The sequence below is a fragment of the Hippoglossus stenolepis genome, chromosome 14 (assembly GCF_022539355.2).
Source record: "Hippoglossus stenolepis isolate QCI-W04-F060 chromosome 14, HSTE1.2, whole genome shotgun sequence".
Lineage (NCBI taxonomy): Eukaryota > Metazoa > Chordata > Actinopteri > Pleuronectiformes > Pleuronectidae > Hippoglossus > Hippoglossus stenolepis.
In genome coordinates, this window is record NC_061496.1 from 2,850,091 (window position 1) to 2,864,669 (window position 14,579).

At 44.5% G+C, this 14,579-nt stretch overlaps 1 protein-coding gene across 1 annotated transcript in view; it reads right to left on the reverse strand.

Moving 5' to 3' along the window:
- gmds (GDP-mannose 4,6-dehydratase) overlaps positions 1-14,579 on the reverse strand; it is a 140,307-nt gene that overhangs the window by 73,376 nt on the left and 52,352 nt on the right. The window contains exon 7 of the mRNA XM_035177347.2: positions 14,375-14,502. Within this exon, the coding sequence (XP_035033238.1) occupies positions 14,375-14,502 (128 nt within the window). The remainder of the gene's footprint in view (positions 1-14,374; positions 14,503-14,579) is intronic.

The window sequence follows — 14,579 nt, forward strand, 5'->3', positions numbered from 1 at the left end:
GGTCGTGGTGGGGGGGGGGGTTTAACAGGACATTAACTTTAAAGTGTCATTTCTCACGGTCTTCTCCGTTTCCAGCAGCGTCAGGCGGCTGTTTTCAGAGCGATGATTATAAAAAAAGAAAGTCGGGACGTGTGGCAGCTCAAGAGACAGATCATTTTTCTCAGGAGCTGGTTGAGACCAAAGCCGAGTTACAGAGTGAAATATTGAGCAGTGAACAGAAACATGTTCATCGTGTAACTTACTTTAAAGTCACCTACACTTACACAGCTAGTTTGAAAAATAGATTTTTGGAAAAACAATAGAATTCAACAGCACTGAGTCACACAAGCTGCGGTTTTGGCCTTTTAATGGATTCAATTGATAATATCAAAAAGATAAATGAACACAAGTTTCATCATAGATTTATTCGTCCCAACTTAGAATCTATTCCGTTCTAAATTTACACCTCGTGTAGTCCCGACCACGTGGCCAGCACATGAGAGACATTACCCCCCCCCGCGGCGTATCACACCCGTCGGCAGCTCAACATCTCAGGGAATAAAACAACCGTGACAGGCTGTGACAGTCACCAATCTGCGAGGTCTATACTTTGAGGTTGCGCTGGTTTGGAGAGCAAACGAGGCAAAGTATCGCGCCGCGAAAAAACGCAGGATTTGTAAGGACGGCGAGTAAACACAGGCCGGGGGGGGGAAACATGCTTATTCCCTCTCTCTCCTCCTCGCTCCCTCGCAATCTCATAAACACACACGCATGGTAATTACGTCTCATTAGAGCGCGCGGGGCCTTTCATGTCGCTGCTGAACATGGCCACTGTCTCTCCCCTCTGGCCCACAGACATAAACAAACACTTCAGCTGGCCTGCCCCCTGGAGCCATGGAGCCTCTGCTCCGCGAGGGAGAGCTCGGGATTCCCCTCAGCCATGGCACATGTCCCCGCCTCTCACTCCCCAGCATCTCTCACTCTCTCACTCTCTCACTATTCTTCTGTACTTTTTCTGTCTCTAAAAGACGTGTAAGAGATCGACTTTGAAAGCAGAGATAGAAGGAGGGAGTCAGAAGTCAGCGAGCCGCCTGCCTGCTATGGATCAGTAATGACATAATGAGAGGACTGCCGTGTTTAGCGGGCTGCTCTTTTTATAGCATCTGTCAAGACAAATGTGCAATCGTTCACTTTGATTGAGTGTGTGTGTGTGTGTGTGTGCGTCTGCGTACGTGTGCTCAGTGCCGGGAAGCTGAGTAAGGGATGTGAAGTCGGGTGAAAGAGAGGCCTAGGAAGTGAGGGGAAAACCGAGGGAGAGCGAACATGGAAGGAAAAGATGTGACTAAAGGAAAAGGCAAACACAGAGGTGTCAGTGTAAAAGAGAAAGGGAGGTAGGGTGGTGGGGGGGAATGAAAAAGCTCAGCCCCTGGCATTGAGAAGAGGGTCGGGGAGAGGTGACGCTCGGGGTCAAGCTGAGGTCAAATAAGGTGCAAAACCAGTAACTCTGGGGCAAGTTTAGAATGAAAACAAACCAGCACTATCACTGCAGGTCACAGACAGAGCCCCCCCACCCCCTCAGGTCACACACACACACACACACACACACACACACTTAATTAAAAAAGAGATCCCTGGCCCTCCCTTAGAAAGTCCCACCTTCTAAAAGCAAATACTGGGCTCTGCATCCCGGCTGTTTTAATAAGGATTGAGTTCAGTACGAGCGGCGCTGAGTGAAAGCCTCATTGTGGTTCGGAGAGAGGCTCTGAGCTCCGTGTCACTTCTCTCCTCATCCATCAGGCCGACACCTCAGCGCAGCATTTCCTCACCAATTACGCACACCGCTCTCCAACGCTGTCGCACAAGTGTGTGTGTGTGTGTGTCGCTGCCTGTTGTTGTTTTCGATGTCAAATCTACAGTCGTGCGTGCGTGCGTGTGAATTTCTGCACAACAATATTAACACAAGCGTAAACGTTTATTGCCGTGACCCTGTTCCTCAGATTGCCTGCTACGGCATATTGCAAACATGTGTGTTTGTGCATGCCAGCGTGTTTGCAAGTGTAAAGGTTCTGAGTGTGTGTGTGTGAGGCTTCGTGCTGAATGCCCGGTTTAATATCATAAGCCTGAGTGAACGTGGATCTACTATAAGTCTAATAAAAAGCAGACAACATGAGGAAGCCATTTGGTGTTATGCGATGAGGGAAGGCAGGCTTTCAGTGCTGTGACCCAACAAATGTTTCCATTCCATTAAAGCCATCAGGCCCGTTTGAAGTGGACGGGCTGGGATGCTGTCTCTGCCACGCTCAATAGACTGCAGGCAGATCTCAGCTCTGCGTGTGCCTGGCGGGAAAAAACCTGGCTGCTCAGGCATGAATCACTCCTGCTCCGAACCCACAGTTGTGTTGCTCTGAGAAAAAACAACACAATCGGGTTGTCAACTGAGGAACTTCTGCTCGGCTGCAGAGCTCTCGATGGAGCAATTAGACAAAGGCCACATCCAGGAGTTTGATGTGGGAACGAAAAACTGACTTAATTAAGAGTTTGTTTTATAGCTGATACAGATCATTGCTGTTGTTCATTTACAATAATGTAATAAAAGTGGTAATGCAGCACTTTTATAAACCAGCATCAACTAAAAGTCCTAAATATAACAAGAATAACAATAAATCAGGATTTTTAGGGAATTTTAATAAATAATATGAATCGTAAATTCTGTGTTTTCACTGTGTCTAAGAGTCACTGCTGGGGGGGGGGGTGTTTATAAAGTCATAAATAATATACATTACTGTATTTACATTAATGTGCAAACATAACGATAATTATTGGTGATTTAAACAGAAACAAATATAAATAAATAAAAAACTGTTAATTCACATATATTACGTTATTACATGAAATTATGTTTTAGTGTCATAATAATAATTTACGTATAAATGACAAATATAATCTAATGTTTGCTGTGAACAAAATTCATTCTCTACACAAGCAAAGGTTGACTTTGTATTTCACAAGCTTTTCACCGACTTAATCTCCGACTGAGTTAAATTCATGAAAAGTCATATGTTTGATTGAAACATATTTCAAAAGGCTGATGTCAGGGGGAAAAAATGTAAACTCAGCTATGAAGGATTAAAAGAGCCACAGCCTGTCTGGACTGTTGACCACCGGAGATGTTTCTATGCCGACTTCATTTACTGTAACTGGGGAGGCAACACGCGGCCTTTAAGCATGCGTCATGTTTATTTATACTTAATTAGAAATGCAAAAATGACAAGTGGTTATGTTCTTCATCACATTGACGTGTCACCAGCTGAGCTTCAGAAGTTGAGAAAGTGTCAAGACAGTTGTGTCGCCCTCTTTCAGGGAGATGCTCAGCTAACTGTCTTCAGGCCGCAGCTCTATTAATAACTAATAATTAATACGTTTTGTCAAAGTATCGAGAAGGATCTTTTCCTTTGTTGCTCATGTTAATTATGATTTTACAGATTCATTGTGTTTGTTTGTGCCCCCCCCCCCCCTCGTCCATTGTTTCATTTATTTTATCAGGATAACAAAAAAACTACTCCAGGATGGGAAATAAAGCTTCTATAATATATATATATAATCTCTTCTGGTCATCAATCAAGTGTTCAGCTCGAGTATGACAGTTAACAAACAATATACTGTATCATGCAAACACAAACACGCCTGCACATGCAAACTAATATTGTTCTTTTGTACACAAAGGGTGATATACAGTGATATTGCCACACATGGCGCATGTCCACAAGAAGCTGGGTATCAGAGGGGTCAGCCAGTCAGACAGAAATGTATCGGCGAAGGAGCGAGAGCTGTGAGAGAGTGAAAAGAGCCGAGACTGTGACTGAGCTCTTGTGATATTTGGCTCGGGTTTGGACGCTCCGCAGTCTGGACGGAGAATCTTCCCACGAGCCGCTGGACCGTCTGACAGAGCGGGAGGCACTCAGAGAGAGCGAGCGAGCGAGGGGAGTGTGAAGGAGCGAGTGAGGAGGTCACACACATTCCAGTCCCAAAGAGTCGGCCAGACTCCTCAGACAATTAAAACAAGATGACCCACCCCGCTCTCCCCCCCCACCGTAAATATCCCCTCCACTCCATCAGTGCTGCCTGCTGGACCAGTGAGGGCTTCACTTCACTCCCTCACTCGCACTGATATCCTCCCTAAAATGTCACCACATGGGACTCAGACACAGACACACACAAATATGCCTGGGAGGGATTATTGCATTAGGGTGCCTCTCACACTTGTGCTTCCCACTCACAGAGTCTCAGCTTCACAGGGCAGCTGTGGACTCACTTCTCTCTGAAGCTCTTTCTCCGTTCGGGGGACTTTAATAATCCAATAACATTATGTTGGGATCACTGAGGCTGGATATGGGATCAATACTTCTTTTTGGTAAAGACCAAAATGTGGCTGCTTTGATTATTAACATCTGACATTTAATGTCTGCTCAGGTACTTGAATCAGAGTAGAAGACAATTTCGTTCAAAACTAATTGAATTCATATCGCAGGATTCAGCAGGAGAGCAATTAGTCAAAGTGAATAAATAAGTGTTCTGAATGAAAAGTAAGAACGTGAACAAGTCAAATTTACCTTTATTTTCTATTTTCTCAATAAATAAAGTATAAAAGAACAGATTAAAAAAACTTAAGCCTTAAAAATGACCAATCACATGCATCATGATTAAAGACCCTTTGCAAACGGTGAATAATCCAGAGGCGACTTTCGACATGTCTGACTACGCTCGCTCTCCAACACCTCCACTCATCACCCCCCGCTCACACTCTCCCTCCTCCCCCGGCCTGTTAAACCCCCCCAGCAGGGTATGGAGCCCTCCCACCCAGCCTCACCCCCTCTGGAGACGTCATCCCATCCATTTCCCCTGCTCCTTCACCCCTGCCTCCTTCTGCTGTGCTCCCTCAGTCCAGGTGGGAGGTATGACTCTCTGCAGCTTTGTGAGTGTGTGTGTTAGTGTGTGTGTGTGTGTGTGTGTGTGTGTGTGTGTGTGTGTGTGTGTGTGTGTACACAGCCCCCGTCACCTACCACACCTGTCGAAACACAGCACTGAGCCGCAGGACAACAGAGCCTCTTTTAAATCCAGACACAGGGAATAAGCTGAAAGCAACTTTAACAAGTTTACAACAATAAGTCAATGATTTTTAGTAAAATGCTGAATATGTGCCGACAGCTCCATCCTTTATGTATTCATATTGATAATAAGCATTGAGTGTGAAAAACATTTCTGACCATCAGTTACACAATGTCATTGAATATTTGGTACTAACATCTTTATTAACCTGTTTTGGTTTCAGATATTGTCTGATTTGAATCTACTCTTTGTTAAATTAAGCCTGTAAATTAATATTTAGGTTTGTGTACATCAGCGTTGTGTTGACACGCTTCTAGTTTCGCAGTAATTGACTAAAACTTTTCTCTAGTTTTCAAAAACAAATAAGCACGAGCTGGCAGGAGGAAGCAAATCAAGAACTTTAGCTTACTCTCAATTTGAAACTGGGTTCTATTTTAGAAGATGGATTAATTCTTGATTTTTTCTAGAGGTTTTCCTTTCTTATGTGAATAATGTGCATACGTACATTAAGTACATCTGTGTGTCCGTCTATATATAAATAGATGTTTGTGGGAATCACTCTTGTGTGTGTATGTGCCTCTTCTCTCTGCTGTGACTCCCGGGTGCAGGCTCCATATGAAAGCTGAGGATTCTGGTTACGCGAGGAGGACGGAGAGAAAAACAGAGCGGGAGAAGAAGGAGGAGAACATCTGCTTTCATCCTCAACCCAGCAGGGGAGAGTTAGGCCTGTCAGTCCAAGAGAGACAGCCAGCTGCTGCTGCTCTAACACACACACACACACACACACACACACACACACACACAACTAGAGAGTAACACACACACACAAAGTTTAAATAAAGATTTTAGAAGATTTTAATGAAGATATATTCTTAATAATTAGGCTATGAATAATAAATGCTTGTACTGCAAAGTAAAAATTGTGATGCATCTAAAAAGTAATTTCTAACATAAAAGGACTTTTCAGTATTCTTCCCCTCTCCTTTAAAAAAAACAAAGTACACAAAGACAGTCCTGATTCCCGGCCATCACAGCTGAAGCTCTAACTTGTACTTAAAGTCAGGGACAATAAACTGTTTGACTCTATAAGCCAGTAAAACTCATTGTCAGGCCAACTGTAATATTATTATTCATCTTTATTTCCTATTATTGAAAAAACAAATGAACACTCTGTATCAATTCTGCTATAAAACTGTGATCAGTCAAATAAAAGGAACAAGATGTCATATAGTGACAAACACTTGTTTCCAAAGTCGTTAAAAGACAAAGAAGCAGAAGATGTTCAACAAGAAAAAGCCTCAGAAGAACAAAATCCTAAAAAACACTGCATCAACATAATTAAAGAATAGAAATGTATATATACTTATATTTAAAAGATGCAGGTTTAGCAGAAAACTGTTCCACATCTCAGTCACTAACTCACCAGCCCTGCTACTGAAGTTATGACGAGCCGCTGTTATCTGAGATCTGAGATCTGAGATCACACACTGAGGAAGATTCTCGTTGATAATATCGTAAATATGATACAGATTCTGTTGTTGTGCTCTGACTTTTGAATTGAGGGAATCCGTTTGTTTCTTAATTCATCCATCAAACCTTTTTCTAAGAGTTAACAAAACAGTAAGCAGAACTTGTCCAGTCACCACGACACTGGGTCAGAAGTTGAAAACACTCCTTCTGTGAAACAGGAAGCTTAGATAATATTTTAACAGCAAATAGTTCAGGAGTGATCTTTTCCATATTATTCCTAAATATGAAACCACTTGTCTGAAACACAATTCGAGCTCTGCAACAAAAGACTTTTAACTTCTTCTGTGTAACATTTCAATTCACTGTTGACTCTGAATGTTCTACTGAACCAAACAACCTAATAAAGTCATTGTAACGTCTGTTCCAGTACCTGCTGTGCTGTGCTGTTCTTCTGGGGGCCGCTGAGCCTCAACGATCAGAAACCCCGAGCAGGGTCGCCAGTAGTCAGATTAAGAAATGAAAACAAAGCTAACAGGATTCACATGTTTAACACAGCATCTCAGAGTGAAAACCCCAGAACAGAACCAGATAATGAAAACAAACGGCAGCAGAATGTGATTTGCTCACATTAGGTTCCAATGTCAACGCGCAAACTTAAGTGTATATGGAAAAGCTGTGGAATAACATACTTTTACATGCTTTCAAACTTCTGGCCTCCACATACAACTACAGTTATTTTGCAGTGACCCTTTGCAGGTGAAGGAATCATTTAGTCACAAAACATTAAAGGCGCTGCACTTATTATATAACTGTTTCTACAACCATCCGGGTACAAATAAGACGAGCAAGTGGGAAATAATGAAAAGCTTCATCAGAAAAACTCGTATGAATTCCAACTATCACATGATTGCTGTTGACCAGTTGTAGGAGAAAGTATCGAGTACTGAAAAGTGTTTTAATTGTTATTTAAAAGGATTAAATATATTCCTGATTCAAATGTATGGAAATAAAATGATCAAAATCTGATTTCAGCTGCTTTTTGTCGCAGGATAATGAATCGAATCAAAATCGTGTCGTGACAGACTTTGTGATATTGATATGAATATTGTATCGTAACACTCTGAGCCTCCAGTAACCTCTCGGCCTTTCTCTTTACCAGCTGCGTTCCAGCCGGCGGCAGCTTTGATCCAAATCTTTCTCCGAGCGCTGCAGTGAACAAACTACAAACTGTCGAGAGGAACTGACGGAACAAAGAAGGAAAACTCTCCCTGAACGTCGCCCCAGAAATGAGGACATGTCCTGGGTTTAAAGCTGCAGAGGTTCCTGCCGACTCTGAACAATGTAGAAACACACTCCACACACACATAATTACACAGTGGCCCCTTTATAAAAAAAAAAAACTCTATCTGTTTTTCCATTGTTGCAGCAGCGGGAGGGAGAGAGTCAGTGTTACACAATCTTCCTCTATCTTTTCATCAACGTCTAATTTATGTGGAGTGTGAAAAATATTCCACGTCTCGCTGCTCGGAGCCTCCTCCACTGTCCCTCTGGTGCGATGCCACAGTAAACACTCACCCCTTGTTTGATGATTTAGGATCTGGACACATGGGGGCAACATGGGGCAGGAGTGACTCCCTGGAAATCTATTTTAAGTCTCGCACCCAATTCATTACTCTGACTGTTGTGTCTCCCCTCCCACGAGTGTTCATCTGAGTGCAACTCTCAGCCGTCTGCTTACATGCGTCATACTTTTATTAAAAACGGCCCGACAACGTCAACAAGCTTTTCATTTGTTTCCTTTTAAATATGCACAAGAAACCAAAACTAATTATTGCTTCATTTGCCCATTTAAGGAAACTGCCTCTACACAGTCTGACAAAAAGGTTGAGGGAAATTGAGTATGGGTATTATGAGGTTGCATAAAATACCACGAACTTAGAAATAAATTAACCTTGAAATAAATTCTTTAATAAATATATAATTGATGCAAATAATAGAGATGATTTTTCAAAATCTCATACTACACCTACTAAAGAGGTGAAAAAACTAACTTTACATGATTCATTTCAAAGTTCATTATTCATTCATTATTAGTTTGATATTAAAATACTTTATATGATTAACTTATTTTAGAAATTCATTAATATGGCTATGATATGCAATGTTTGCCCCTTTTTGGTTTATTTGCTTGGATGTAAAATGCTCATTTTTACTTTATTCTTATCATTAACTTGATTTTTGCTTTTTGTCTGCAAAAGTGTTTTCTGAGCTGAGAAGACCTTCGTCTGTGTGTGTGTGTGTGTGTGTGTGTGTGTGGTGTGTGTGTGTGTGTGTGCATTTATTACTCTGAGCCACAGGGGGGCAAACCCCAGTTTATTGAGCTGTTGTTAAGGCTCTGACTCGAATTTCACCTGCAATTAACGCCTGAAAACCAGCAAACTAACACAAAACACACACACACACACACACACACACACACACACACACACACACACACACACACACACACACACACACACACACACACACACACACACACACACACACACACACACACACACACACACACACACACACACACCTGTTGTTGCTGACTCATCCTGCTTGAGCCAAATCAACATGACAGCAGCTTCTGTCAGTGCCTCTCTCACTAAATTATCAACACTCGGCCAACTTACACACAGACACACACACACACTTGAAACACAAAAAGCTCAAGGGATGACACAATGATTGTGCCCGGGTGGGTGTCCTGCTGCATCAGGGTTGAGAGGTCGGGGGGCTTGGATGCAGTCGGGAGGTTCTGGTGATGAAACCTAATGCTCCCTCTCCTCTGCCCTATTAGATCCCATTTTAGCTCTTTACCACTCCAGCTGTGTTTATTAAAACCTCACAGAGCAGGGAAAGGTATTTATCAGCTCCCTGAATCACTGACGTAAAGGTCTGGACACACACATAACACACACACACACACACACTCACACCATACAGCATACACACACACGTGCAGCGAGGGGCCAGCAGCCTCCACGACAGGAGAACGTCCATTAGGATCAGTAGCTGAATTGAAGGTTGTTGGATCTGTACCTGCACTGATAATGAAATCATACGTCACACTCTGCCTTTTTAAGATCCTGAGCAATTTTAAATATTTGAGAAAGTGCAAAAACAACAACTCCAGATGGGGACAGAACTGGGAAGACAAATAATCATTTAATCCAATTACTGCAGCGATTAAGTCCAAAAAAAGGCCAAAGTAAAAGCTCCAGGACAAATTCCAGATTCCAGCAAATACTGAGACTCAGATCACAACATAGATATTATAATATTATCCTGAGATGGAGATAGATGTAAGAGATGCAACAAATCACTGCTGAGTGAGACAAAACCTTCAGATCAGATGTTTTCACACTTAAACCAGAGTAAGAGTGAATATTTACTGATGTAAATGATAATATCATGATACTGTCTTTGTCTTCATGTGAATATAAACATTATCTTTTGGCTTTGGATGGTTGCTCTGATAAAAACAAGACACGCTGAGATGTCACAGCAGATTCTGTAGAAAATAACATATTTCTACCTTCTTTGGATCTAATAATTCTTTATTAATGGAGAAAATATTCAATATATTAATTTATTCTGAAAGTAATTCATAGTTGTGTCCCTGGTTGAACCTGTGCTTTCAGAAACTGCAAATTATATGAGCTTGGCTTTGTGTCACCTACTTAAAATGTATTTAAGTGAATAAAACCTGTATAAATAGGTAGAAATATTAAGGTGTGATACGTTTTCTCTCTTTTCATGTAAAAAGCTTCGAGGCTCGAAGACTTCAACCGGCTCCAAACTGCACCAACGTCTCGTGTCTGAGCTCCACAGCCAAACATCCAGTGTCCGTCAAGTCGAACTTTGTGTCAGATTCTGTCTCAGAAAGATAATGAGGCCCCTGTTTCGTGCTGAGCTGCGCTGGACGAGCGCCTTGGCAAGAAGTTCAACATGAAGACGTAAAGGTCCGACTTACTGTAACAGGTTCTTGAGCCTGTCACCTCCCGGGCCAAAAACACGTGATGAATGGCCCACCGCTCTCATCAATCATCTTTGATTGGCCCTGATCTGCGCTGTGATTGGCTAATTAGCCTCATCTGTAACAATTACTGCATGGAGAGGCAGCTGCGACACAAAAAAAGGGGGATAAGAAAAATAAAGGTGGTGAAAAATGACACCATCTGGGCCGTCATGTCACCTCGCTGCCGCCGCACAATGCCAGGAATCAGACAGCTACCGCCACACACACACACACACACACACACACACACACACACACACACACACACACACACACACACACACACACACACACACACACACACACAGCAAGGAAACACCTTCCAACGAACAGAATTTCACAGGTAATTATATTTTGAAAATAAATATGTGAACAAGACAAGAGCAGGGAGGTGGGGGGGGGGGCTGACAGGACTGTGTGTCAGCGGGTCAGCCACGTCTCATCTGGCAACAGTTTCTGGTCCGTTGCAGCAGCGAGGAACAGCAACGCCAGCTCGGGTCAGGGGGAAAATAATAAGAGCCGGTTATGGGATGTCAGAGAAAAAGAAATCTGGTAACTGGGTGGTAACTGCTCGCCAAACAAGTGCCGGACAAGAGGGAGGAACGGTCTGTGGAGCCTCGGCGTAGTGACGCAACTTTTCAGGAGTGCAAAACACTAAATAGTGAAACGTTAAAAGGCGGGGTGGGGACGTGAGCAATAAAAAAAACACAAGGCGGGAAAGGAAACAGACAAGAGCAAGTGAAGCAGGATGGAGGGAACAGAAAAGGCCACAAGCGCCAGGCCGACTGGTCCGGCTCCATCCCAGCCAAGTCTCTTGGTCTCTCCACACAGGAAATGGTTCTCTACAGCCAGAAGGGGAGGAGGTGGAGGGGGCTGCACACAGCTGTACCCACGGCATGGGCCAGCGTGGGGGCTGAGAGGAGAGGAAGGAGCAGGGCGAAGGGCAACGCTTGGTAAAGATGGCCGACTCCTACATCTTCATCTCCTCAGACAGACCCCTTTCCGAGTGATTCGCTGTGGATTTCTTTTCTCCTCGGCTCGCTCGTGTTCAGAAATTAGCTCTGTATCGTGAAATCCCAGTAAACCGCACTCGAAAGAGCACGAGTCAAATGTTTCAAACACAGTCCAAAACTTTTCCCCTTTGAGGAGAATACGATGAGGAGGACTTAAATCATTCTATCTACTGATTCTATACTAAAGCGTTCTGCATGTATTCCATAATACTATAATAGTAATAATAAAGGGCTCCATTGAGAGAAGCCGGGCAGCCCCAGGTCTGCCTGCCGGCCGGGGACAGACACCCGATACCCGGCTGAGACGATGCCCAGTCAGCCGCACGCTTTCAGACGTCGTTAGAGCAGACACACAGCACGCCCCTCCTGCCACCCGCAATCCATCCACAGCCAATTACAAGCAATTTCCCTGTCCTGGGTGGGGTGAGGAGAAGAAGAGCGAGGGGGAGGCAAAGCAGTTGTCAGGGCTAAAGCAGACACACATGGTTCTCTTTACAAATCACCCGTTGTTTGGCTCTGCCATGGCAACGCGCCGCTGACACTGGCTGGATGGATGGATATTTGGAAGTGAGACACGGAGAGAGGCAGAGGGCCGGGTGGTGGTGACAGTCGCCGGCTTTGATGGTCGGCAGGGTGGGGTGAACTTTCAGCAGGAGAGGTGGTTCACTTATGCATGATGTACAAACGTCCTACAAACACACGTCTGTTTGCCTGCTCCTTCATCTACCCCCCCTCCCCGCCACCACCTCCTTCCACCCCAGTTCCCCTCAGAACCGGGGGCTTCTGTTTGGCTTCCCCGAAATCCGCCTTTCCGAAACTGGAGACGCGCGGCGAGGAGGTGCCTGATTCACCAGAACTGGAATGTCGGCCGTTCCCACAGGAAACCTGGAGCGTCTCAAACTAGGGTGTCCTGGACAGGCAAGTGCACGCAAGAGCACGCACACACACGAACGCAGCAACGAAGGGTTGCACGTACCCACGAGAACACAAGTGGTCAGTGAGACGGACCAAGCATAACAGGATGAAGAAAAACACTGGACATGACCCAAGTACTTGTAATGTTGTCAAGGATAAGAATCACTCAGTGGGAAAGACCTGAATGATACTGAAATAATTATAATGATTTCAATTCCTAATATTCTGACGTCCTTCATTTGAGCGAATTTGACAACTGGACTGTTTGAACCGAACCAACATGTTTTCTCATTGGCCCAAAAAATAAAATAATCACATGCCGAACCTGTGGACATGTCAGGTGTGACATAACACAACTCTGCCTTGTTTGTGTACATTCATGAAATACACAAATACATGTTTTCAGACATGACGTATTCAGACAAGATGTCCGTACAAAGAACTGCAGGAGCAGGAGATCGTCTGGGTCAGATGCGTCACAGCGACAGGAAAAGATCCAACGTCAACATTAAGCATCAACCCTTCTGACGTCTTTGCTGTTTTTATCACATTGGTTAACACAAAAAACCTCTGAACATTTTGGGACGGCAAGAAAAGCTGACTCTGGCTTTTGTGCTTGTGCTTTGTGTTCATACAGCTCACCCGGAAGATTTCAGGGAAATGTCCAGACTTCAGTGGATGTCTGAAAACAAGATGTCAGCTGTTCACTTGAGTCGAAACTGTCAATTTGTGTGTGAACCCAGCGTCTGGTCATCCTCACCGAGGACTGTGAAATAATATAAATAATGACTATTTTACCGTTCACAACTGATGTCAGACTTCTTCCCACAGGAGGCAACATTTATTCATCGTGGTCACAGATATGACTGAGCCACAGAATCAGTGGATGACGCTTCACTGACCCCGTCGACGCCTCCGCACCACGCCTTAACAGCGTGAGCCGCCACCTCACTGCCTCCCCGCTCTGACGCAGTGACCCCACACTGTGGTCCGGCTCCTCCACTGGGCTTCCCCACAGTAACCTCCTCACCTCGACTCCCATCTCAAAGAGCGCCCCCCCGCCACCATCACCTCCTCATAATAACACGGTCCGCTGTGAGGGGTCTGCTGTCAGACATGGCAACCCGTCGAGTCTTTCATCTCAGCGAGCCACATGCACATGTTCCAACCTTAACCTATCACACAATTTGACACACACACACACACACACGTAGGAATGTGTGCTTCCTAACACACACATGCTGGGGGGGAATGCACACATTCAGAAACACTGAGCTGCGTCTGCTCCTGGACGAGGTGACCCCACTGTTTGTTTCATCTCCCCACTCCTCTCTCTGCTGGCTGCTGGCACCATTACGTGAACATAAACATCGTATTTCTGTCATCGTCCCCAGGACGTGGCGTTCCCTTCATATCTCTCTTTTTTTTCTGCGGGCGTTCAGGGAATGGTGATGGGGGCCTGAAGGGATCTGGGACATGGGTGAGTTGTGGGAAACCAGAGTGCAGTCTGTGGCCTCACAGCATGTGGCCCTCTCGCTCTCCTCCCGCTCCCCTTCTCTATCTCTGTTTCTCTTTTGGCAGAGAATCATAGGAGGCTTCATGCAGATCGCATATTACGGCCTCAAATGATCTGGGAAAACATGCCGTCGATGCCATGTGCACATCTGAACCCTGTTCAACTCTGGAGCGGTGCACGCAGTCTGTGTGTGTGTGTGTGTGTGTGTGTGTGTGTGTGTGTGTGTGTGTGTGTGTGTGTGTGTGTGTGTGTGTGTGTGTGTGTGTGTGTGTGTGTGTGTGTGTGTCTCTGGACTTGTGTGTGTTTTACCTCCACGTAGTCGATGGCGTGGCCCCAGTCCCTCTTGGAGTCCAGGTTGCCCAGGTAGAAGCACTCCAGTAAGCCCAGGTGAATCTTCGCCACAGAGCGGGTGATCTTACGCGTCACAAAGTTTCCACCTGAAACACAAAGATTGAAAATGATTTGTTGGTGTGTTCTGAAATCTGATTTGAATTACAGTTTACACAGAATATAA